We start from the raw sequence: 27,198 nt of genomic DNA on the forward strand, positions 1-27,198 counted from the left end.
AAATGACCAAGTGTCTGTAAGCCGAAGCAAGTAATTGGACCACCCAGACCTTCCCACACTTAATTTTGGATCCCCACTCACCATGCTTAATTTTTCAAATTAATTTGAAGCCCTTAAGTACCCTACCTCACCCAAAAATAGTTAAAATGCTTGACTGTTTGACCTATTGGGGCAACCTCCTGCCACCAACAATGTGCAATTGCCACAAAATTTGAATTTTGTGTGTCTCAAGACTCTTTGTTGGTGTCACCACTATTTAGAGGTGTCACTGACAAATAGTCATTGCCAAACTTTTTTCTTTATAATTTGAAGCCTTAACTTTAGTTGGGCTATATCAAACCCTCAAAATTTGTGCTCCTAAGCCTCTCACACACCTCGAAACCACCTTTAGCCTTTTTTCTATCCTTGTTTGATCCATCTTCACCTTGCACTCATTTGGAGCATCTCTTGGAGTAAGGAGCAAAAAAAGTTGGAAAAAGTGAATGTCAAGGACATCAAGAAGCTTACGAATCAAAATTGGAATATATGCATGTTGAGTGTGTCATTGTAAGTCTTTATTTTACATTTTCAGAACTTCAAAGATGTTTCTTGGTTTTGCCTTGTCAAAAATAAAGCACTTGCTTGAGTCTAAGACTCTTGTCAAATGTTAAGGTTTTGAGTTTTTTAAGGACAAAACGCAACTCATTAAGTGAGGTGTTGCCTCTCTAAAAACTAGAAGGTTTTAAAGTTTAGCCTAGGGCAAAATTTCATGTAAAGTTTGAGGTTTAGTGAATATCAAAGACCCTATGATAGGTGCTTTTGAGAATAGATGTAGGCAAATTGTCGAATCACTATAAATCTTGTATTTCATCTTTGAAGTATTATTTTTGTTTGAGTATGCGCTTAGATTACTTGTGAATGCCATGTCATGTTTGCCATGCTCTAAGTTCTAATTTCTAAGAGGTGCACATTCTTATTTTATTCTTGAGACTTGATTACCTTGAGAATTGGTGAATAACTCTAGGTGAGTAGAATATCACCTTTGACCCACCTAGAGGACTAAGGATTAAAATATAATTTTTTTTAATTATCCTATTACCCCCCTCCCCTCTAGGACTAGACATGGTACAAAGTCCACAATTTCAGTTACAAGTTCGATCACCACAATTTGAATTTTAATCTTGATGATTCATGTTAAAATGTCAAGATCAATGATTTACCATTTTTTAATTTGATAGTTGTAAAAGGTGATCTCAATAATTGGAAAAAAGGTTTTATATTTTCATTTTAATGAAGGGGGCTCCAAACTCGTAGGCCCGACTAGTAGAGGCAAGGAACTATTGTCTTAGAGCATCATATCTTGCCCAAATCCCTTGGGTATATGCAATATCCCACAAACCACAAAAGGGGCCTTGAACTCTAAGATCTCTCCCTTTTTGGAGGGATGCCTTGGCCACTGCGCTCAATGCTCGTTGATGATTTCAATTATTTTTATATTACGTTTTATAAAAATAGAATGTGATACCACAGCACCCTAGTATAGATAATCTAGTTCAAAAACTTGTCATTGTTAGTCTTTTACATACCAGATCTCAGACCCAAGTAATATCCACAAGAACTACCTCGAAGCTGGAACAACTCCACCCAAACCTGCAAATTCTTCCTTCACAAAAATATTTATTTTAAATGACAAAATTACCCTTATTTACATCAATTATTGCATAAGAATTGCAAAAAGAATACTAATCGACCAACTTCATCCTTTACTTTTTAATCACAAAATTATCCTTCTTCCCATCAACAATGGGTACAAATGGTAAAAGGTAACATATTATTCAATGATGTCGGACATTAAATGTCAAACACCAATAAAATATTTCTTACTCTAAAAGGGACCAACTAGTTGCACGCCAACCTTAAAAAAACCCTCTTTTTTGAAATCTCTATTTTAACTTTGCAATTGTACTTCATTATCCTAATGCTTAGATATAAGGTCACTCACCTTCTCGTGACTTCATCTTCTCTGTTTTTGTAAATTGTAAGCATGCTTGTTATTGATTTCTTATAGAAATTATTGAACCAACAATAACTTATGTGAGCATGGTTGAAGTGGACCAACAAAATATCAAAGGAGTGCAATACTTTTATTTTTATTTTAAGTGCAATCATCCAAATTAAGTGCAAAAGGAAATTTTTAAGTGGTGGAGTGCAATTGGTAGTGGGTGGTGTGCAACTAGTAGGTCCCCTCTAAAATATCATATTATCTTCTATTTTCAAACCGATCATTAAGGTAGTTCTATTTATTTATTGCAAACCCGAAAATCATAGTAGTCTCCCTGGTTTTTTTTTCTTGTTTCCTTTTGCCATTATACTTTAAATGATACAATAGAGATTAACATGATCATGTCCTACCTAAGTTTAATTTTTTTTGAAAATTGTATCATTAAAAATTGAAAAACAAATCGTGTTACATGAAAACCTAATTTAGAAAAAATATATATTGGGGAACTGTAGAGGGAAATAATCGCACAGTCATCTAGATCGTACACATGTCCAGGCCGGTTAAGTGGTACCATGCGTAGATCAGCATATGGAACACTACTCAGCAGAAGGGCATGCCAAGGTAGAGAGCGCCTGACTTGGCTAAAAGGGTAGCACAACATTGAACAAGACCTGGTCTGCTAAGCAGAGCAAACCCGATCAAAGAATAACCGTAGTTCTGGTTTGTGTATGCTATGCTCAGAGATCTTGGAGGAGATCTCCCTAGTATAGCATATCCAAACTCGAAGAACCCCATTCCATTTATGGTCTTGGGATCAAGAGATTTGCTAGGATCACCTCCAGCGAGAAGGGAAAACCCTGATTCAGAGGAAGGATATAAAAATAACATAATATGCACAGACTTAGGGATCTTTTGGCCGATTGAGAGTTTAACTAGTTTTATCCATTACTCCTCTGCTAATCTAACTTGAGTGTTAGAGAGTTTTTGGTAGGCACCACGTCGGTGCCAACAAGGACGTGGAAGAAGCGACTTCAGACCTATGAGGCAGATTCCATCAGTAATGTTCATCGGAATCTAACCCCACAGGTCTGGCTCCATCTGTGGGAACCCCAGCAACAAAATTGATTTCAGTTGAAACAATGGAGAGATCCGTTATAACAACTGAAGTCAATGCATCTCTACCTGCAGCACCGACTGCAGATGTTCACCTCTTGGCGATGTTAGAAGCCATAAAGAAGTAGCAAGAGATGATGCAAAAGAATATGGATGACTTGATTTAACTGAATCGAAATCTAAGTCAACATCTTGAAAATCAATAGCAAGTAAGAAAAGATCTCCCACTGTGAGATAATCAACCTCTTACGGGAGACGATCGTGCCTAAAATGCAAAAGGCAGTTCTCAATCGCGAATCCCAACTAAAGAAGGAGAAATGGAAATTGCCACTACTACTACTCAAGTGGAGCCCATACTGGGCTTAACTTGAGAAGAGATCGGAGAGATGATCCAGAAGGAAAAGTAGACGATGAGGTGGCATCGCAAGCTTTCAGGGGTATTCAGAAATCCCCCTTTACAATGGAGATCTTGGCTGAAGAAATCCTAAAGAAGTCGTGCCACCACGTTTTACCCCTTACTCTGGGACGAAGGACCTAATAGAGCATTTATTCCACTTTCGACAGATGCTTATGTTGTGGGAAAGGAATGGTGGAGATGTGAACGCTCTGCTCAGCATGAGAATGTAGTTTGGGGAAAGCCTCAAAGAGTTCATAAGGAGATTTAGGGAAGAGGCAATAGCCTTAGAGAGTTATGATAAGAGAACGACGATAGTGGCGTTCAAGAACTCTTTGCCGTCTCTTATGAAGAAGATACTAGAAATACTAAGAAAGTTGTTCGAAAGAGCAGAAAATACATCAGATTGAAAGATAATCCTCGAAACTTAGTCAGGAAGAGTAAGGTTATACACACTGTGACGAAGCCCAACAAGCAACAACAGCCACAACAGTAGAGCAAGAAGATATCACTTGAGCAAGATAGGGAGTGGAGGAGAGATGGCACATACTTCTTTATGCCCCCTAGTGAAATCTTATCCCTCATCGTGAACTTATTTTATTTCGAGTAGCCAGCACCACTTTTTTGATATCAGATTAAGCGAGATGAGCGATACTACGAGTATCACAAGGTGCGAGCCCATACCACCAATATGTGTCAGGCATTGAGAAGATTTCTATAGAGATTGGCAGAGTAGGGCAGACTGAGGGATCTGCTTAGAAAATAGATAGAGAATCCTCAATGAGACAGGAATCAAAGGCCTAATCAACCACATGTTGAAGGGTAGGATAGAAAGCTAGTAGTTATTCATATTACCCTAAAGCAAAAATCTAAAAGATCAGGCCTAGATAAGATTGACGAGAGAGTCAAAAGGTGGTGGGTAGAATACCTTGCTTACATTTATAAGACGAAAAGTGGACCCATAGAGTAGATGAAACCCTATGAAGAGTAGATTGTGGTCTTCACAGAAAAAGATTGGAGGGGGTGGCTAGGTCACATTATGACACATTGGTGGTTACCCTCCAGGTAGGCATATTTATTCTCAAGAGGGTATTAGTCAACAACGCCAGCTCAATTAACATCCTATATGCCTCAGTCTTCTGAAAATGGGTCTCAGTAGAAGTATGTTCCCCCAAGCAGGAGCTCCTTTGATAGGTTTGATGGGAAGGCGTGCCAATCGTGGAAAGAAATAGTCTTGTTCGTGTAAGCGGGTCTGATAACTTTGATGACCATGGGCTCCCTTTACAATATTATACTGGGCAGATGGTGGACTCATGAGATGAGGGCTATACCTTTTACGTACTACCAAGTATTGAGGTTTCCAATACTGCAAGGGGTATGGGACATCTGAAAGGACCAGGTAGCAACCCAGGTTTACACCCTAGGTAAGGAAAAGCTTTCAGAGGAAAACACTTAGCAATAATAGTTACACTGGGGGGAAGCTAAGCCTAGTGAGCCCCCATGCCTGGAGAACATCCAGATCGTTGATATAAGGGAAGCAAGACAAATTGGAGTAGGGGCAGAGTTGAGACCAGAGGAGTTAGAGCAGCTGGTAGATTGCCTAAGAAGAAGATATTTTTTCCTGGTCCATAGAAGATAGGAAATTAGAAGCTAAGAAGATTAGGACCTTGTTTCAGAGAAGTAGTAAATGGAAAGGTGAATAAGTTTATTAGAACAGGGTTTATCAAAGAAGTATAGTTCCTTGATTAGATAGTTAACATAGTGGCAGTACTAAAAAATAATGGAAAGGTTCGTTTGTATCGACTTTACAAACCTAAATAAGGCCTGCCTTAAGGATAACTTTCCTATACCGAGGATTGACCAGTTAGTAGATGATACTTCAGGCCATGAAAGGCTATCCTTCATGAATGACTACTCTGGTTACAATCAGATTAAATTCAACCCAATAAATCAAGAGAAGACAACATTCATCACTGGGTAGGGTCTTTACTGTTAAAAAGTCATGCCCTTCGGATTGAAGAATGTAGGAGCAACTTATTAAAGGCTAGTAAACAAGCTCTTTAGAGACCTGTTGTGGAAGACAACATAAATTTATATTGACGACTTGCTAGTGAAGAGAAAGAAAAAAGAAGATCACGTTATTGACTTGGAGGTCTTCTCTCGAGTGAGGAAGGTTGGAATGAAGCTTAACTCGGAAAAATGCAATTTTGTACTAACTTCAGTGAAGTTCTTAGGCTACCTGGTTACGAAGAAAGGGATAGAAGCTAACCTAGACCAGATCAGAGCATTGCTAGAAATGCCCTCACCAAAAATGTAGAAGTAAGTTCAAAAGTTAATAGGAAGGGTCGCAGCTCTTAATAGATTCATATCTAGGTCTTCAAATTAATGTAGGCCTCTATACTAGCTAATGTGAAAGAATACCAAGTTCGAATAGACAGAAAAATGTGAATGTGTTTTCATAGAGCTGAATAAGTATTTGGGGCGACCACCCATACTCTTCAAACCAGAAGCTGGGGAAGAACTTGGGCTGTACATGACAAGTTTTGAGCGCGCACTCATCTCAGTCTTAGTCAGAGCAGGGACAACGGCTGAGCAACCCATCTACTTCTTGAACAAGACCTTCACTGATGCAGAAACACGGTATTCCAGAATGGAGAAGATAGGACTAGCCTTAGTCTATACAACTTTACAACTGAGATCGTATTTCTAGGTACACTAAGTACAGGTCATCAAGAGTACCTTTTGAAGTCTATCTTAGGAAAGAGGGAGGGATTAGGCAAAATGGCAAAGTAGGCTGTACAGCTAATAGAATTCGAGTTTTGAATACAAGCTTAGAGTCTTGCTAAAAGGCCAAGTAGTGGTCAATTTCTTGGCAAACTTTTCAGTAGAAGAAAAAGAAAATTTATTAGTAGAAGAGATAAAAAATGCAGAAGAGGGGTAGGAGATTAGCAACAATCCGAGATAGAAAGTCTATGTGGATGGGTCTTTAAACCTAGAAAGGCCAGGAATAAGGGTGGTATTGATCACCTTTGACGGTTCTAGGATAGAAAAGACAATCAGAATGGGATTTAAAGCATCAAACAATGAAGTAGAGTATGAAATAATGTTCCATGGCCTTAATTCATTGGCAGTAACAGAGGCTATAGTCTACAATGACTCACAACTAGTAGTTAACCATATCAACGGAACGTTTGAGACGTGAGATACTAGGATGCAGCTCTATTTGGAGAAAATCAGATCTACCTTGTTTTGAGTTGGGGAAGTGAAAGTAGAGCACATACCAAGAGTAGACAATAGACATGTAGACGCTCTAGCTTTCATAGCCTCAATACTAACAGGGTAAGATAAGAGAGAATTACCACTAGACTACCAGAAAAGACCTACGATAGATGAACCAGAGCTGGCATAGTGGTAACCACGAATGGAAATTAAAGGTGGATAAACCCAATCTTCGTCTTTTTATACTTAGGATTGTTGCCTGATGATCCAAATGAGGCAAGACGTGTGAAGAATAAGACAGAGAGATACACAATCCTATATGGGAAATTGTGCATGAAGTTTATAGGAGGACTACTCTTATGTTGCCTAACGCCAAAAGAAGCAAATAACGTGTTGAGTGAAATCTATGAAGGAGATTGCGTGAATCACTCAAGGACAAGGTCTTTAGCTCATAAACTACTCTCCCAAGGGTATTTCTAACTATACTTGATATAGATGCAGTATTGTACATTAAGTATTGTGATTATTGTCAAAGGCATGGAAGGATAATTTGTCAGTCAATAGTGCAACTCAATTCAGCTCATGATTATTCGCATAGTGGGGGATTGATCTAGTAGGCCTACTGCCTAGAGCACTAAGGAACCTAACCTTCTTGCTAGTGGCGACAGATTACTTTAAAAAATGGGTAGAGGTACTTCCTCTTGCTAGAATTTATCAATAAGAAGTCCAACAATTCATCTAGGAGAATATAATCTGTCGATTTGATCTGCCATGCACTATAGTCTCAGACAATGGAAGGCAATTCATAGGAGAGTAGATTAAAGATTTTTGCAAAGAGCATGGGATAACGCAGTTATTCTCTACGCCACAATATCTCGAGGAAATTAAATATTAAAATTTTGAGAAAAATTCTGATAGAAGAACTTAGGATAAAATACTCATATTTTAGTCTGTCCATTTTTAATGAAATTTGACTTCGTCATTGATCTCAAAATAGTCGAAAAACATATTTTAACTTATAAGTATGCTCAAATTTGAGTTCGGATAAAAAAATGTTGAAATCCTCAAATTTCGTGTCAAATGGGAACCAATGAAATAAAATCCTCAAATTTTGTTTCATTCCATTCTTACATATTTGAATCGTTTGAATCATGTTTGCATGCATATTTATGATTAATTTTAGTGCTTTTGATGTATTTTAATCATATTATGAATAATATAATGTGTTGGTCAAGTTTTAAGAAGTTTCGAGGAAAAAAATTTACATTTGAAAAAAATCAAAATTTTGAGCTTCATGCTTGCTGACTTGTGCTGTCAGAAATTGCAATTTTTCTTCAGCTTTCATTCCCCCATAGCTTCACTACAAAATATGAGGTATTTAGAGGCGGTTTTAAAATGCCTCCAATTTCGACTAAACCGCCTCCAATATATTTAAGGGCGGTTTAGTCAAACCGCCCACTATAGTGGCGTCGCTGATTCCTTTTAGTGGCCAACTAAGGGCGGTTTTAAAACCGCCTCTAAATAATGATTTAAGGGCGTTTTTTATATTTTTAGAGGCTATTTGAAAACCGCCTCTAATAATAATAATTTAATGGCGGTTTAAAAACCGCCTCTAAAGAATATGATTTAAGGGCGGTTATTATATTTTAGAGGCTATTTGAAAATCGCCTCTAATAATAATAATTTAAAGGCAATTTTAAAACCGCCTCTAAATATTATTATTTAAGGGCGGTTTTTATATTTTAGAGGCAGTTTGAAAACCGCCCCTAATAACAAATTTAATTTTAAAAAAAATAACATTAGAGGCAGTTCAAAACCGCCTCTAATGTTGTAAAAAAACATTAATAAAATATTCATTCCAAAATAAAACCTACAATTATATATTTTAAAAAAAAAAAAAGAGCTGCTATTGGCACTCCAAATTTCACTTATCACTTGTTTATAAAAAGATGCCACAACCTGTAAATGAATATTTTACCAAACATAAACTACAATCTACCAAACATGCATCTACGAAATTCTAAAACAAATTACGCATTCACGAATATTTTCACATAAAAAAATAGACAACTCTATGAATTATAAACAACGCCAATATTTACACCAATAATCTTGCTAGGAGATAGAGTTTAAAGATTGGAAATGTCATCTACGCCGTCACTTCCCATACTGGACCATCCATCGTCAACAAACCCATTAAGGGCTTCCTTAAAACCATTGCAAGGAAACATTTGAGGACTTGATATGTAATAAGACATTCCAATAGCCACGTAAGGCAAATAACTAGGATGCACTCACCTGCTCAGCCTCTGGTTGAGTGCTTGTAAAGCTACAGGTCTTTTGTCTCAACCAGTGACAGTTGATTGAGACACCCTCATGAGCAATCTGCCTGAACTAGCGTAAAGCCTGGATGAGACAGACAGAGCCATAATCAAGATAATATGTAAAACCTCAACACATCTCCCACAATTGTCTAATTATCTTCCATGTACTTGAATATGGCTTTAAATAACAAAATGCCAGTTTAGTTGTCATTGTAGAACAATAGCATAGAAAAAAAATTATTGTAATACATAGTCCTACCGTCAATGTAGTCTTTTGAGCAAGCACTATTGATAATTCATATAGCGGGCGCAACACTTCTGGTACACTGGATGGCTGGTTCACATAATAGGTACTAAGATTAGTAGTAGTCCATTGGTAGAACGTGAAAAAAATATCACAACAGACAAAGGAAAGTTAAGCAAGGTGACTCTATACCTCCAAATCCATATGATCAACTATGTGTAGTATGGACCCGCCCCTTCACAGGGTCTAATGAGGTACCCACTGGTCAACATTTCAGCTCTCACAAAATGCCACAGTGGTGGCATGCTCAGACAACCCTGAGTACAACTAAAGTGATCTTTCACAAACTTGAGAATTTCATAGCACATGTGACACAGTCAAGCAACTCCATACAACTCTCAAGAGGGGGAAAAAAGTTCCCTTCTCCCATTACAGGGGTCAACAGTCATTGGTTGCATACCACAAGACTGCCAAACTCCAAAACAGATCTGTAGCACATTTCTATATGATGTTGAGCCCATGATATTCAATATGGTTTAGATCAGGGGAGCAAGCTGAACAAGGACTCCTTCTCTAAAAGAAAGACAATTAAATGGATAACCACACTGGCAAACCAACACCACAGCCCTCTAGTTCTCATAATATATATACAGGTTCATAAACATCCTCCCCTCTTTGACCAAGTAGAGCTTCCAACCATCTCCACGACCACTTGTCACGGATCTATCCCCTCGTCTCATTGGTCTTGATCTCACTTCTAAGAAAAGAAAAGGTCGTTGCATTGTCTTAAAAGTGTGAACTAATCAACTAGCAAATGGATGATGCTCATAGGAAAGAAGATTAAGTTAAAAAGGATTTGGCTAATTTGATATTAAGAAGCACCTAGATCAAAAAAGGATTTAAGCAATGAAGGGTTTTGTTCGGTTGGGTCGTTTGTTTTAGTCTTCCTAAAGTTCAGATTCCTAGTTTCTTAGATTTGTAAATGTTTGATTGATTCTAAACAAAGTACGTAAGAAATAATTGATTTGAGCACCACCATCCAAACAAGTACTAAGGTAAAAATGCACAAAATAGGAAACAAAAATGGTTACTAATGAACAAACTTTGATTCTGTTTTGTTAAAGCAGATTTTCTCTCCTTTTAATGAGGACAGAGTGAGATTTTTTTCAATAGCTATGTAAATAAAACTAAATATAGGAAATCTAGTTTTGCTATCAATGAAGACAACCATTAAGAATATATGCATTTCAGTCAAGAATTTTGAGGCCTGTTTGGATGACCATTTGCTGAATAAATAAGACTGAAGATTTCATTTCGCAAAAGTATATTTTTCACGAAATTCACCCCCATTTTATATTACGATGGTGGTTATTCAATAATTAATGATTTATCGACAAGAAAAAATACAGAAAGCTATGTAAGAAGTTGGCACTCCTACAAAATAATTTACAAAGGAAAATTCCAAGCTCCTAGCCATGTACTCGTACCGAAACATATCTACTGGAGTGCATATTCAGCAATAGGTTTCACATCCCTCGCACCTTGGTAGTCAGCTGGAGGTTTACCAGGTGCAAACACCTTTATTGTCGGAAATCCTTTAATACCATACTCCTGTATAAATCAGTGTCTATAACATTAGATATAACAAACAGAACTGTCGAAGCAATCACCTAAAACATGAATTATTAGAAGAAAAAAAAGATGAAGACAAAAAGAGTTCCAATTGAAAATTATACTATAATATGGAAAGAACATCTTATGACAAGTAATGTGTTGGTCCTCATCTAATCCCTAGTAATAGAAGAACTTGCAAAGTTTGGGAGTGTGTGTGTGTGTGTGTGTGTGTGAAAGTGATTAAAAGATCATAACTACATATTATGCTGCACAAATCTGATGAGTTTCCAGCTGATATAGTATATATGGGTTTGGATGTAATTATACACTTTTTTGGACAAACTAAATGACACGCTCGTGGGGGCCTACATGGACATGAGTAGAGGCCTGACTTTAGTGAGAATTGGGTGGGGGGGGGGGGGGGGGGGCTTACCTTATATTTCAGCATGTCAAATTTGGTATCATAAATAATATAGAATGAGAGGCTTTAAATAATTCTAACAGTTAAAGAGATCTCTTTCCGATCAACTGTTGAGTATCAATTAGACAAAAACAAAACAAAAAATTTACCTTGTAAGTGGAGGGAATGTTTGGGACACAAAAATATCTACAAACATAACCGCAAATCTCACACCACAACTTTTAGGATTCAACGCACAGGCATAGAACATCGCAAACTACAATTAAATGGAAATCGAGTCACAAGTGAAAGTGAGATAACCGAAGGAACAAAAAAATTGTTGATTTCAAGAACCACTTATTCAATGCTTATCAATAACATAGATAAATGAAAAGGAGACGCCACAAAAAACAAACAAACTGGAGTTAAAACTAGACTTACCTGAGCAAACTTTGACTTGTAGGCATTCACAACAGTGATCTAAAATGACTGGAGAAGTGTTTCAAATACCTAACCATCGAAATACAAGGAGATGGATCAGACATATGTAAAGGTTATTATTACTACTTACTAGTTTCTGCCCTACATGCTATGCTCAAGGACGAAAAACAAATGCGAGTGCACTAAGTAAAGTAAAAAATAAATAAATAAATATAGCATAGGTAATACCTTAATCAGACGTCCACCCTCAGCACATGATTTAAGATGCTCACAAGTGGGAATCATCAAGCTATCTAATTTCTCAGTAACAACATTGCCCCCCAAACTATGTCAACCAAATCCTTTTGGAAGCTGAATGCAACCATTGACATCTAAGTATCTACTTCAAAGCTTAAGGATATCCATGTCTATTAGCAAACCACACTTTACTATATAAATATTTTGGAACAGATAGGAGAATGAAGAAAGTTGTCCTCCCTGCAGGGTAGTGGTGACACAACAATCAACACATCCAACCTATTATGATGTGAAAGCGCTTTTGCCAACTGAGCAAAGTACTTCTTGCTTGATCTGCACCATTTTAACAAAAAGTTTAAATCGAGAGCTTCTTCTGTTCCATGGATAATTAATATTTCTAATATAGTTTTGAAATTTAGAGGGCCTAACCAAAAATAAAGAAGTCCAAACTTTTGATGGCCATGTACTCGTAGATTAACATCTTTTCTTCTCTCTCAATGCAACATCCAAGAAGCCTAACGAGGTTCCGGTGTTGAAGTTTGGCAATCAAAATAACCTCGTTCTTAAACTCGTTGAGGCCTTGTCCAGAATTTGTTGAAAGCCTCTTCACCGCTATTTCTTGTCCATTTGATAGCTCACCCTAGAGATTTCAGAGGTAGAAATGACAAGGAGAAATATTATTTAACATTCACCTTATAATTATTAATGTTTGAGCATTAATTCAATCAACATTATGGAAAGTTACCTTGTAAACAGGACCAAAACCACCCTGACCTAGCTTACTATCAGAAGAGAAGTTACTAGTGGCAGTTGCTATGGTAGCAAAATCAAACAATGGTAAGTCCATCTCGTCCTTCTGGCTTTCGTTCGTGTAGTAAATTTTTTGTTTAGTACCTGTTTACTATAAAATTTACTTAAAACATTTGAATGAAAAGAATCAAAATGATCACAACCACCATACGATCTATGAATTTCTTTTGACTTTTGCCAATTTAGACATCCAAATTTTATGATTGTTTGAATGATTACAATTACGTTAATAGATCTGTCCATTGAAAAAAGAAATGATTCTTAGAAGAATGCCGGAAAGGGAGGGTACTCCTTAATTTTACCTCTTTTCTTTGTCTTGATCTTCCAAATAATACAACAGATAAGTATTCCCATGACAACTGGTACTGATACCATCACAATCATAGGTTTTTTCCTCTTTCTTGAATCACCATTTATATCTACATTTCCATTATGGTTAGAAAGTTTAGAAAACGAAAAATAAATAAATAAAGAATAAAGAATAAAACACACACACACACACACAAGGACATAAACTTTTCTCAATTACCTTAAAACAGGTAGTTAAGAACAAAGCATAATATCATTGATAATATACTACATGGTTTCACAACTTTTATATAACTTGGTTTAGCTTTTTTTTAATAATAATAATAATTATTATTATTATTATACCTATCCTTAATTGTTTTTAGTTTCCACCCATAGATGAGGAGGTGCTTGGCTACCAAATAATAATCAATCCAATCTCTATGATGTGAAAAAATTTCCCTTGTGAAAAACCATTCTAAGTGTCTTAATGTAGTATATATAATGGGCAGGGCTTGCAAACATATTGACCCGTAATGGATCAAACTTTGGCGAGGATAATAAGGCTGAGATGGTTTTGGAATTGGACGAGTTAGCACCATTAATTCAAGGGACCAAACTTGCGTTAGTGTTGTGGTCTGGTGGTCGACAACTCAACCTGTTAGTATCAGTTCAATGTATAAAATCTAATTTAAAAAAAAAAAGGTGGTATTATTGTCAATTAACCACTATAAATGCAATAGAAATATATAAGGGTTAAAAAGGTAGTTTTCCTACTTTCTCTTGGCTCAAAAAAATTATCATTTCTAAAGAAATTTGTAGTATTGAAAAATATTATTGCAAAAGTCATTCTCAAAAAAGTGTTCCAACACAAGTTACTCATTAGTTACAATAGGGAACTCAATCTAAACCAATTAATTTCTTACTTTCCTTAAATACTTTTAAAATTAATTAATTAGCTTTGCTTATAAAATATGTTTATTCATTTCAGGTTTGCCTATGTTATTTTGTGTGTGTGTGGAAGGGGGGAATGAGAGCCAAAAGTTAAATAAAAGGAAAAAAATGAAGAAGAAAAATTAAAAAAAAGACATAGCATCAGTAGAGTAAAATCTAATAAAACCCAACCATACATACCTAGCTCTGAAGATGCCATTCTAACATAGAGATCTTGCCCACCAAAGTTAAACTGTCTAAAATCAACCAATTCCCCTAACCACATCACACACCCGCTACCTTCTCCTCTAATATCTGAATTAGCATAAGCTGTACAAGAACAATTGTTCAAGCACTTCACCTCACATTAATTGCAAAAAAAAAAAAGTACCTTACAAAGGGTAATGATACTTGGGTAACCACTTTGAGTCTCAAAAGATAATAGCCTCAACCCCAAGCTTTGTTGGAATGAAGTTACAAAAGCACAATTGGAACAATGGTCGAGTAGTCCCATGTCTCAATTCCCTTATAATTTGGAAATGTAATCTTGAGCTATCCATTCTTCACAAGTAAACCACCCAATGGAATTTTGGTAATCCCAGCAAATTTATCCTAATAATAAAACCATGGCATGCTTTCATGCACTTTCTAGCTAAATAAAATCAATAATAACAAAAAAGTAAAGGTCCCTTCACACCTTGACATGATCAAGCATTGCTTGAATCCAAGGCTTCAGACGAGAAGATGTTGTCATTTTCAAATTTCAAAGCCAAGGGAACAATGCATTGTTACCCTAATTTCCCCTTAGTCACCACTAACTAAATGCCTACTCAATAAAGAAGATGCCTTATGCAATCCAATAGCAAAAATTAAAAATGTGATGGATACAAAGAGAACATAAAAGAAGAAATTATTGAAAAGAGAATCAAGGGTACCTGTACAATGACAGAGCGGACATAAAAGTTGTGTGGCATAATATTTGCTCCAAGAAGACTCATGAGTGTGAATACACTCTATCCACTTAATTTTGTTAGCATCCCATTCATGTTAAATGGGATTTCAGGTTGACTAATAAGTACCCCAAGCACATAACAAAGCAATACAAAGCCTGTTGTGCCTACAAAGAAAATCTCTACCTTACATGTTTCCTGCAACATTGAGTACCAAAAACAACCGTTATAGAATGCATACAAGAAAAATTTACTGGCAGTGACATAAAGCAATAATGGTGAAAGAACGCGTTTATTAATGTAAAACTACACATAGAAAAATATATTGCAAGAGTAAGCAAGAAGCTTACAATGGAAGAGATGCTTGGCAACACCACCCAATTAGAATAAACTGATAAAACAATTGCTGCTACACTATGGCTGGTATGACCTTATACATTCAAAGATAGATGGAACAAAAGTAAGGTTATTTATATTATTAGGCACCATGGGTGCTGCAACATTCTTTGCTTAGATGGTGTGAATGTGATTTCACGTTCAGAACGCCTAAGGATTAATGAGATTCTAAACCTCCAAGAACTAATGAGACTTTATTTGTATCCTCTGCTCGCATTTTTTTTTCACAGATTGAGATATTAACAGTATGCATTAAACTTCATTTTTTTTTTTCATCCCTTGAACCCCTTGTTATACTAAATGCTAACTCTTAACCTCTAACCCCACCAAGCAAATATATACATATCTGGGTTTTTTTTTCACACTTCAAACACCAAAGTTTTGCTACTAAAGGTGGATATTTCCTACAACTAGCCTGTATTAGTATATAAACTACTAAAATTGTTGCAGATTTGGGAATCTAGTGCCATGTGTGACAAGAACTCTGCTTAATTTCTTTTTGGACCCTACAAAAGCAATGTTGCACTAAATAAGCCCAGGTAATAAAGAATTAAGCGAAACTTACAATGGAAGAAATGTGGCCAGGGTCACGTTGGGCATGAACTCCGTAACAATCAATCTCAAAGTGCCTTGGCAATAACACCCAATCAGATTTGACAATGTATGGTCAGTTAGAGCCCAACCAGGTACCTTTGATAAGATTAATCTCCATGGTATTGCCTTAACAGGTTCTTTGGAAACATTGTTACTAGAAATAAGCTTCTTTTCTTTGGGACAAAGGTCAGGGTCGTCATAAGGTGAGCTGTAAGCCTATGGAATTAGTCACCAAAGTAAGAAGTGATATCAGGAAACTAAACATACAAATATTCAAAGGAAGCAGAGCCACCATATTGACAAAAAATGTTGTCCTTGATATTCAGTGGCAATTAAATAGACAATTTGATTGTTAAAGGGTTCTTATGTCATAGTGGTAAGAGAGCTCAATAGGAGATACCTTCCAAACTATACCTTACAAACAAGAGTTACATTCCTTACTTGCTGATATTTATCCATAATGATATTCATGCCCAAACCTAAAATGCACTTTCTTTGACTGCGTAGCTGAGGTGGGTAAAGTTAGTATTTGGAAAGCTCCAAATTCAATCTTGATATATGAAATAAATTGAAGAGAATGAATAATAAAGAGAAATCAATCATAACACATAAACCTGAAATATTTCGAACTACAACCACCCCGGTAATTATTGATATCTAAATTCCTGACCCTTTTAAACCTGAAACAGAACATCATGTAGCTATCAAAAACTTGCTTTTGTAAATCTAAACAAACAGACAACTAGAAATTACTTTGCATTGTTATACAAGAGATTAATATGGATACTTAACTCTCTTATGCTACATCCAATATTTTTTTCCAAAATCAATAATGGCAATGTTTGAAAAATTCTATGAACATTGTCAAATGGACATAATATCGAAAAAGGGATCGTATCAATGAGATTATTATTGTAAATAACAAGCTCTTCGAGTGATGCCAAATTTTTTATTTCTTTAGAGATTCTACCTAACGAGTAATAACAAGCTCTTTGGCAGATTTTAGGCAGTATTTGACCATGAAATCTATTCGTACTTAGGTCTAGAATCTCTAAATTACTGCAATTAATGAGTTCTTTTGGTACATGACCAGAAATGAAATTCTTCGACACGTTTAACACGGTTAATCAACTTAATTCAGATATACTAGATGATAAACTACAAGATAAATTAAATTGAGGAAGTTTCAAAGAAATTACCTTAGAATCATCAGGAGTACAAACTACACCGATTCAAGTGCAGGGATTTGAATCGGAAGAATTCCAGGTTTGGAGATTGTAATTGTTGTCGATGAGTTTTGATTTGAAATTCAAAAGTGAGATTTCTTCTTCGTTTAGTGATATAACGAAGATGAAACAAAAAAATTATTTAATACTTATACAGAAACAGCAGCACAGAGTTGTAGATCATGCAAGCAAATCATGTCAAACTAAATGAAACTTTAAAATAAAAAATAAAAAACTCCACAAACCTCAAATCTGCAGAGCTAGGGCAAAGAATCAACAACGAGTTGTTCTACGACTCTTGTAGAGATGGAAGCCCTAACAGAGATGAAAAAAAGAGTGGAAAAGGGAGAGATAATGAGACACAGGGAGATCGTGTGAGAGGGAGAGGGTACGAGTATGAAATAGAGGAAGAGAGGGAGATTGATAAAATCTGGGTTCCCCGCAAAAAAATTATGCCGAAAAAGAAGAACGCGAAATGTTGGCGCCAAAATGGATTGAGATCCATCGGGATTTTCTCAAGAATTGCCTCTGTTCGTCATCTATTGAAGGCGTTTATGCAAATACCGCCTGTGTTCATCGTCTCTTTTGCTGGCGCTTCACGAAATCGCCGATTTTTCGCCCTAAAATACGCACAGATTTTTTAATGAGAGGCGTTTTCTATGAATCGCCGTTGATGTTGTGTCGTGGAAGGCGTTTACGCTAAATTCGCCCTTGTTTCTGCTCAGTTGGTGGCACTTCACAAAACCACCGAGAAAAAATGCCTCTGAAAGTCGACGTTTTTGTAGTGCTTGTACACCAGTTTCATACCTTTATTTCATTAAAAATATTTAAGTAAATATTTTTCTCTTTCCATTTACTTTAAGTTATTTAATGAAATTAATGTTTACCCCCTATTTGAAAATTTTGAAAATGATTTTAAGATCAAAATCCCACCATATCAAAATGTAATCTTTGGTTTCAAGAACAAAAGGTAAAATTTGACGTTTTCGTCCAATTTTCAAAATGTGATATATTTTGCATTACTTTGAATTAAGTTATAAAAATTACATGGCCTTATTCATGTTATCGAGAGTTTCATGTACAAAAACCCATTTTCAATTTTGACAACTTTTCTAACTTTTATGTCTTATGATTTTATCGCGTCTTTCGTGCCTTTTGACTCAATCAAAACTATCAAATGGAAGTGGTTGATGCTTTATGGGTCTCGAATAATTTTAAAAATATAGATACTTTGATAAATATATAGGAAGTTAAATGTAGAATTGACTGATTGATTGATGAATGGATAGAGAGAACATATGTTTTTTACTAGATAGTGGGACAGTGTCTCCAGTCTTATGCAGTGGCCATGTCACATAAGACATGATAGATAGATTGATGGATTGATAGATTGATAAAAAGACAGATGGATGCTACTAGAAGACACTATCGAGCTTGCTTGTATTTTTTATAAAAAAAACTAGTATATAGTATACGAAACAAACTATTTTGTGTATTAGAAAAGAGTTGTAGAAAACCTAAAAAGAGTAATACGTTGCTGTATATTTGGAAGCGACGAGTCAATCTAAGATCAACACTAGATGTCATATGCTCGTTGGTAGTATAGGATACCTTGGAGCATATTACAACTTTTGAGATACGAAAATTTCTCATACTTTTTTCTTGAGGAATGTTGTGTGCCTAAAGGCGATCTCTGTATAGTGTAGAGGTAGATGCATTGTCTCTTAATAGATTTTGACGCTAGGGGTCTCTTGAGCTAGTTAGTGATCATTGTTAGTCTGTTCTTTGTCAACGGCTAGTCTGAGCCGGATAAATGGTCAACCAACCGTGGTATGCTAGTCCAACCACAAAATCAGATTATAACAATAATATTCCACATTAGATTTGAAGTTTGAAATATCGAACTTACTATAGTTAAGGCGGTTATATCGACGTGATCCTCCGTTTTCTTAGTGACTATACTGTCGTGTTCGTATTATGTATCTTTTCGTTATTTATAATGTTGATAGATGATTTCCTTTTAAAGTTGTATGTACTATTTAAAATGATAGATTGAAGTTTATTATAATTGCTTACTAATTATGCTTAGACAATTCTTGTATATTACATTATAGAAATTTTACATTACTTAACTGTTTAGATGATTATTCGTGCATGTATAACTCGTTGTTAGAACAACGTTCATCCTGCTGAGTAACATCCCCATGTTACTCACCCTATCCTTTACCCTTTCAGATTGCCTAATTTTTTAGGAACCTACTTACGAGAAGTCATTTGAGGAGGTCCCCATAGAAGGTAATGTTGATGATCTGCAACCCCCGTCAATTTGAATATCACTTTAGGGATTTAGATGCTATGTTTAAATTTTAAATTGTGGGAGATGTTGTAATTTTTTTGGGAGTTGTGTTTTGGGATATGGTTATGATGTTGAGGATTGTCATAGATTATGGTTATGACTATTTTAGATTCCACTACTCTGATTTGAGGTTATTCAGTATAGTTTCCGCTACGCATATTTTCATTTCTTAACATTATTATTATTGTCTGCTTTATCAAGTTGTGTGTATGTTTACCTCATACCTTGAGATTTTGACTGTTGAATCATCGGGATTTGTGTTTGGATTTCGGGCGTGACATAACCAATCTTCGATTAGCAAACCATTGTGTTGGCCTTAGTCACCTTCAAATTAAAATAGTTTCATTAAAAGCTTCTTGAAAATCTTATTTTGTTTCTAATAAAACTTTCTCGCGATCTAATCCCAAGGGAATCTCTTTTCATTTTCAAATCTAACCTATCGACTTTTATAGAAAAACCAATGAAACATACTCTTCATGACGACAACCTGATTATAAGTGCATTCTTTAGAAAAATCATAAATACCTTGAAAGGATTCCTCCATTAATAACTCCTCGACATGAGCCTAAACTGTATACAGCTCCTTAGCGCAAGCCTAAATTGAATGTTTATCCTCAGTAGGAGCCTAAACTTCATGTTTGTTCCTCAGTAAGAGTCATAAATTACTTGATTTCTCCTTAGCATGAGCCTAAACTGCATGTTGCTCCTCGGCTTGAGCCTAAACTGCATGTTGCTTCTCGGCATGAGCCTAAATTGCATGTCATTCCTCAACATGAGTATTACCTGTTCCAAAAAAAATTAAAAAAAAAAAAAATCAAATTATTTTTCAAAAGAAAAAAATAAAATAAAATAAAAGATAAACAAAAAAGTTTTTGAAAAAATAATTTTAACCTACTTCTATTTTAGTGAGTTTGTTGCTTAAAGCTAAAAACGTTGAATCACTCATATTGAAACATACTCAGACTGCAAAACTCATTTCCATCTTTATCACTAGTTCAATCCTTATCAGACTTCGTGTTTAGGAAACCATTTTCTTTACATGATCCAATCCCTGCTAGACTCCGTGCCTAGGAAACCATTTCTTTAGCAGCGGTTCAATCCCTATTATATTTTGTGACTGAGATTCCATTTTCAATAGATCTCATCCTTGTTAGACTCAAAACCTGGGAAGATCAATTTTTTTTTTCAACCAGCGTAGTTAAAAAGTGTTTCAATATGTCTAAGAGACTCTTTAGAGTGGGCTTGCCTACAGACTAAAACAAGTTCCCATCAGTCTATGGTCTATTAAGGACTAGTGGTATCGCTTAAACCTTTTTCAATATAAAAAAAAAAGTTGGTTTTTCTTCCTAGGGAGTACACCCTTACCTTTGGCTCAAACCTAATATCATTTATTTCAGAAAAACAAAAAGAAATCTTATCCCTGATGAGTGCACCCCATTTTAGATGAACATGTAAGCACTCATTTAAAAATAAATATTCCTTAGGGAAACTCCCTAAAATTTTGAATAATGATTTAATTGATTTTTTTTCAAAATATGACGCATACTTATCAATTAATGGTCATAATAAATTCTTACAAATTAATCTTATTTAATTCCTAGTGGAGGTTCCTAATTTTTAAATGATTATTCTTGCAGGTACACTCATCAAATACAACAAAAAGGGACACAAGTAAGCAAAACACGATACATGATAAATACCCTTATGTGGGTTCATTTAAAAAGAAAAAAAAAATCAGTGGATGTGTTTAAAAAAAAAAGAAAAAAAATCATAAGCAAAAAGGAGATACAAAAAAACAAAATAGCAGAAAAAGATGTCAAAAGTCAAAAAAGATGAAAAATTGGAAAAAAAAAAGGTCAAAAGTAAAAAAAATCAAAATTACTAAAATAACAAAAAGAGTTTTATTGGTTTAATGTAGGGACACATAGCTCAGGGAGAAAGAAAGATGTCTCAGAAAGTCATTTCAGAACACACAAACAAAAGAGATGTCAAAGAATAGAAATACAACATAATCAAAAAGTGAGAAATTCTCGAAGATAAATCCAACATCATCTTGTCCGCCAAGGATGTGGTGTAGTGGTACGAGCTTAAGGTCCCCTAAATGGGGGGTGTGCATTAAAATCCAAGCTACCTTTTTAAAAGAAAGAAAAGAGCAAGATTTCTTTTTTTTATACCAAATTCTCTTCACTTAGAATATATCTATGGACGTTGGATCATTAAAAAAACTCCTAGGTCGAACCCTATTTTAGAAAGTTTATTCAACTCTAAATGCAAAGTCAATTTTTGTCAAAGTGATCGTAGATTGAAATTTTCACATTCAAATAATTTCTTCTATCAAAAAGTTTCAAGAATCATACATCATGCCATAAAACTTGTTCTTTTCGAAAACTTCGAGAGCTATACATCATGCCAAAATACCTAAAAATTAAGTTGAATACCAGTCAAACTCCGAGATGGGTAGAACGTCTCTTTGCTTTGATAGATTCAATTTGAATTCACAAAAGTAAAATGATAACAAGCAAGCATGCTCAAGTTCGACTAGGTAAAAAAAGAATTCAAGTCTACATCTTTGTCATTTGCTGCACACAACTCTTAAAAAGAGGGGCATCTGTAGACATCTCATTTTTGCCTAGGCCGAGCTTAAGAGCATTAAAAATCTTTCGAAAATGGGCTTATCCCAAATAATTTTTCAAAAAGTTTTAAAACCTATCTTTCAAAAAGTTAGATGGCCTAAAGATCATTTTAAGAAAAAAATTTAAGCTTGGCCAAACCTTACCTTCAGCCAGGTTACATTTAATCTTAGAATAACCTCACCCATACCAAAGGCAATTTTTCGTATGGTCGAACCTTAGGTTCGTCTAAGGTTAAAATTTTACTTGGCTGAACCTTAGGTTCGGTTAGGGTTGAATTTTGGTTCAATTTGGCTTGGCTGAACCTTAGGCTCAGTTAATTTTGTTGGACAGTTAAAACCCACATGTGCTCGATTTGTTTTAGGGAAAATGACCCCTTAACCCCCTTCTTAATAGTTTTTTCCTCAAGAAATCCCTATTCTTTTATTTTTTTATCCCTCTTCAACTCTTCAATAATTCTGTCACTTTCGTCTTGTTGTAATTTCCCAAATCTTCTAATAAAGACTTTTAATCTTGTTTGGTCCCCACTCAAGGATAATTACCTCCCTAACTCAAATTTGTTAGGATTCATAAGAATGGATTCCCTCTTATATCTTTATAATATTATTTAAAATCCACATGGCTCCTATGGCATTCAATATAAATTAACTATCTTCCAAAACCTATGACTACTTTGTCCTCCCTAGAGAATTCTCTACAATTCATATCAATTGACCCAACCCCTAGTTGTTGGAGACTCCATCAAGGGAAGTGACCAAAGAGGCCAAACTTATCATCTAATTACATATCATTTGCCTTATTTCCCTCATAATTGACTCAAGATTAAGGTTTTAGACTATTCTAATCTTCATCAAGAATTCTCGAGAACTTTTAAGTTTTTACAATCCTATCCATTGATGATCAAGATTGGTTAGGTCCAACAAGAGGATAAAGACCATCAAAGCCAAGGTTAGAATGTGGAATTAATATTTTTCATGAAGGTTTTAGTGAAATTATTGGAAACTTGAAAAATTAGGACCAATTTATCCCCAAGCATCTCATAAAATCCTATAAATATGAGATCCTTCAAAGGTAAATGGTGGAGCTTATTTTGGTGATTCAAAATTTTTTCAAAATCTTTCCCAAACTTCTCCAACCTTTCCATTCTCTAAAACCTCTCTCAAAATTCATAGAAGAAAAATCCAAGGAAAATAATAAGAAGAAAGAAAAGAAGAAGACCAAGGTAGGGTTAAACCCTCCAACATTCCCATCTAATCTCCCTATTTTTACTCTCCTTTTTCTCTTTAATTCAATAATTTTTCTCTATTTAGCTTACTTTCTTACTTTCTAATGTAGTTCTTTAAATTTCTAATTTAGAGGCTTGGGTAAATAGAGTAATCCCTCTTAGAGGAAATCTTCCCAATAAGTCTTCAATAAGCTCTTTGAAAGTATTAGACTAGATCGTTTTACATTCTTTATTTTCATACAATTTAAATTCATAGTGTAAATGATTTACTTTCTTTATTTTTCTTGCACTTTAAGTTTCCTAAAGTAAAAGTTTCTCATTTTATATCTTCTTTGATGGCAATAGAGCTAGAGAGTAAACCCTCTTAAGAGGTAATCTTCTTTTGATGAGTCCATCCCACATATACACCTTGAACACATTCCCTCTTAAAATGGCTACAAGTGGGGATATAAGTCTTTCTAGGCTTATATCCAACCTTTAGAGCCCACAAAAATAATTCAAAAATGAACAAAAATTCCATGCATAAAGTTAGGTTCCAATATGGTTTTGTTCAATCTATGAATTTCACCTAAGGATCAAACTAACAAATAAAGTCACTCTAGGGAGCACATAAACTTGTTTTGAAGCTTTGGGACCCCAAATGATGTAATCCATATGGATTTTCCTCAAAGTCCCAAGCTCACAAAAAAAAAAAAAAAAACTAGCAAACATCTACTTGTAGTAATGGTTTGCTCATTTTCCAAAATAAAACTATCGACAATTTTTGTTAACTTTCTTTCTAATTCCTTTTATTTTCAAAATAAAAAAAGATGAGTTCATAATCTCACCTTTGGTCAATCAATGGTAACCATCTTAGGATGGGAGGGATAATATACCTAACACCTTTATTTTCCTCAACCGAATTCCTTTAACATAGAATCTCTAAGAAGACCATTTCCCTATCTTTTGGATATAAGAGGCACTACAAGCCCCCCCCAAAAAAAAAAAGATTTTAAAATTTTTGGTGCTCATTCATATCTTAATTGAATGGTGACAATTTCTAAACCCGTGTAAATGAGCTCAAACCACCAAAGGTTTTGAAGCTCATGTATCTTCAATATCCCTTAAACTTTTTTCACTTTTACCCACTTAACTCCAAAGAGGATGCCCGTACCGTAAGCCCAGGGAGCAAATAAACTCAAAAGGACATGTGAAAAACATATGTAAAAACAATGTAACATTAATAAATTTTCAAAATATGGGTTAGAAGTTTCGGATTGAGTTGATTTTTTGTGATGATGATCTCTATGATGGGAAGATCATCTAGAAAAAAAATCTGTCCAATTTGAAACTTCTAACCCCATTAAAAGTGATTTAGATGTGGACCGTCGATTTTTTGTCAATTTTTGTCAATAATTTGTAAATCACTTTTGATGGATTTATAAGTTTCAAATTGAGCCGATTTTTTGTGAGGATGATCTTCTCATCATAGTGACCATCCTCGCAAAAAATTAGCTTAATCCAAAACCTCTAACCCATATTTTGAAAAACCATTGTTTTTACATATGTCCCTTGAACTGCCCCCCCCCCCTATATATATATATATATATATATATATATATATATATATATATAGGGTCCCGTTCAACACCCTAAGCTTTACCACACACTTTAACAAACGTGTTTTGTCTTACATGGGTTAGAAGTTTTGGAATGGGCTGATTTTTGGTGAGGATGATCTCTATGGTGAGGATTGGGCTGATTTTGGTGAGGATGATCTCTATGGTGAGGAGATCATCCTCACCAAAAATCAGCTCATTCCAAAACTTTTAACCCCATCAAAAATGGTTTACAAAAAATGGACGGTCCACAATTTTTCAACTTGTAAACATGGGGCTAAACATTTCGGAATGGGCTGATTTTTGGGGAGGATGATCTTCTAATCATAAAGATCATCCTCGCCAAAAATCAGCCCATTCCAAAACTTCTAACCTATGTAGGACAAAAAACATTTGTTAAAGTGTGTGGTAAAACTTAGGGTGCTGAACATTTCCCATATATATATATAGTCTCGTTCAACAACAAACATTTTGGCAAACATTTTAGCAAAACATTTTTCAAAACATGGGTTAGAGGTTTTGGAATAGGCTGATTTTTGGTGAGGATGATCTCTACGGTGAGGAGATCATCCTCACCAAAAACCAGCACATTCCAAAACTTTGAGCCCCAGTTTACAAGTTGAAAAATTGTAGACCGTCCATTTTTGATAGGGTTAGAAGTTTTGGAATGGGCTGATTTTTGGTGATGATGATCTCCTCACCATAGAGATCATTCTCACGAAAAATCAACACATTCCAAAACCTCTAACCCATGTTTTGAAAAATGTTTTGCCAAAATGTTTGTTGCTGAACATTTCCCATATATATATATATATATGGGGCATGTTCATCATCCTAAGTTTTTTCCTCCGTGTTTTGTCCTACATGTTTGGTAAGAAGATCATCTTCACCAAAAATCAGCTTATTCCAAAACTTCTAACCCCATCAAAGGTGATTTGTAAAAGATGGACAGTTTACGATTCATCAACTTGTAAACATAGGGCTAGATGTTTCGTAATGGGTTGATTTTTGGTGAGGATGATCTCCTTACCATAGAAATCGTCTTCATAAAAAATCATCCCATTCTAAAACTTCTAATCCATTTAGGACAAACATTTCCCATATATATAGTAGGGTGTCGAACGTTTCTCATATATATAAACAACATTTTAGACAACGTTTTGTCTTATATGACAAAAAAATTTCGAACTGGGCTGATTTTTTGTAAGGATGATCTCCATGGTGAGTAGATCCTCCTTGCAAAAAATCAGTTAATTCTAAAACTTCTAACCTGATGAAAAGTGGTTACAAACTAACGCATAAAATGAACGATCCAAAATTCTTTAACTTGTAAACTAGGCTAGCAATTTCAGAATGGGTTGAATTTTTGCAAGGATGATCCCTTCACTATAGAGATCATCCTGACAAAAAATTAGCCCATTACAAAACTTTTTTCTCATATAAGATAAAACACGTTGTCTAGAACATTGTCTAGAACGTCATCTATGGATCCCGACCCAATATATATATATATATATATATATATATATATATATATATATATATTTATATATTAAAGAGGGGGAATGCTAACATCCAAGACCTCATGGGGATTATATATATATATAGAGGGGGAATGCTAACATCCAAGACCTCATGGGGATTTTAGTGTTGTCCAACACTTCTTTTTTTTCAATAATACCCTCCTCGTTTTGTCTTTTAATGAAAAAAACAAGAGTATGCTAGTATTTTACACAATAAATATATTTATTATGTCATTGATAAATGCATTTATTCTGTTGGCATTGTTTGTCAAAACATTTACTATAAAAAAAATATTGAATTCAAAATACTTAAATGCTCATAGCATTTATTATGTAAATAAGCATATATTGTGTAAAAGACCAAAAACCATTGTCTTTTTTACTAAAAGACAAAAACAATGAGAAGTATTATTGAAAAAAAGAAGTATTAGACAATGCTAACTTTTCCATAAACTATTAAAGAGATATAAGATTGAAACAAGATATGAATAAAAAACTTTTTGATCATGTAAACTCAAGAGAACAATTAAAATCCCACCAAATTCTTTTGCTAACCAATAACGTTAGGGGTACTTCTATACCTGTATTTTAAACTAACATAAAATCAAACAAATAAAAAGAATGAGTAAACTGGTCTGAAACAAAAGAGAAGTAAATTTAAAAGAAAAAAATTATTTCCATAAAAAATTCCCTATGCTAATA

General features: G+C 34.9%; 1 protein-coding gene and 1 long non-coding RNA gene across 16 annotated transcripts; one reads left to right on the plus strand and one right to left on the minus strand.

Annotated features, from left to right (window-relative positions):
* Nucleotides 1-253: 253 nt before the first annotated feature.
* On the plus strand, nucleotides 254-19,633 carry LOC147401624 (uncharacterized). Its single transcript, XR_015178619.1, has 2 exons — nucleotides 254-546; nucleotides 19,400-19,633. It is a non-coding gene; the product is annotated as an uncharacterized LOC147401624 (long non-coding RNA).
* On the minus strand, nucleotides 8,745-17,279 carry LOC147401625 (G-type lectin S-receptor-like serine/threonine-protein kinase At4g27290). 15 transcript variants are annotated; one of them, XM_086442961.1, is made up of 15 exons: nucleotides 17,138-17,279; nucleotides 16,553-16,618; nucleotides 16,353-16,437; nucleotides 15,910-16,154; nucleotides 14,200-15,146; nucleotides 13,080-13,196; nucleotides 12,713-12,861; nucleotides 12,397-12,607; nucleotides 11,959-12,300; nucleotides 11,731-11,799; nucleotides 11,460-11,566; nucleotides 10,763-10,886; nucleotides 9,468-10,032; nucleotides 9,291-9,365; nucleotides 8,745-9,113 (listed from the first exon to the last, which is right to left on the minus strand). In XM_086442961.1, the coding sequence occupies exons 5-9, from the start codon at nucleotides 14,282-14,284 to the stop codon at nucleotides 12,233-12,235; spliced, it is 630 nt and encodes a 209-aa protein (XP_086299087.1). In that variant the 5' UTR covers nucleotides 14,285-15,146; nucleotides 15,910-16,154; nucleotides 16,353-16,437; nucleotides 16,553-16,618; nucleotides 17,138-17,279; the 3' UTR covers nucleotides 8,745-9,113; nucleotides 9,291-9,365; nucleotides 9,468-10,032; nucleotides 10,763-10,886; nucleotides 11,460-11,566; nucleotides 11,731-11,799; nucleotides 11,959-12,232. The 15 variants fall into 15 exon arrangements, with proteins under 15 accessions (XP_086299087.1, XP_086299086.1, XP_086299081.1 ...); XM_086442960.1 differs by having other exon boundaries at nucleotides 16,353-16,445; XM_086442955.1 differs by having other exon boundaries at nucleotides 16,353-16,618.
* Nucleotides 19,634-27,198: the final 7,565 nt, after the last annotated feature.

This window comes from Akebia trifoliata, chromosome 5 (assembly GCF_017979445.1).
Source record: "Akebia trifoliata isolate Shusen 1 chromosome 5, ASM1797944v1, whole genome shotgun sequence".
Lineage (NCBI taxonomy): Eukaryota > Viridiplantae > Streptophyta > Magnoliopsida > Ranunculales > Lardizabalaceae > Akebia > Akebia trifoliata.

What these genes read in the sequence shown, in the direction of transcription:
- LOC147401625 (XM_086442965.1), bottom strand. Translation starts at nt 14,284, where the DNA reads ATGTGGTTAGGGGAATTGGTTGATTTTAGACAGTTTAACTTTGGTGGG. An exon ending in GATCAAGACAAAGAAAAGAG is followed by an intron (nt 12,862 to 13,079) that starts GTAAAATTAAGG and finishes TATAGTAAACAG; the next exon opens with GTACTAAACAAAAAATTTAC. An exon ending in TTTGGACTTCTTTATTTTTG is followed by an intron (nt 12,301 to 12,396) that starts GTTAGGCCCTCT and finishes AAAATGGTGCAG; the next exon opens with ATCAAGCAAGAAGTACTTTG.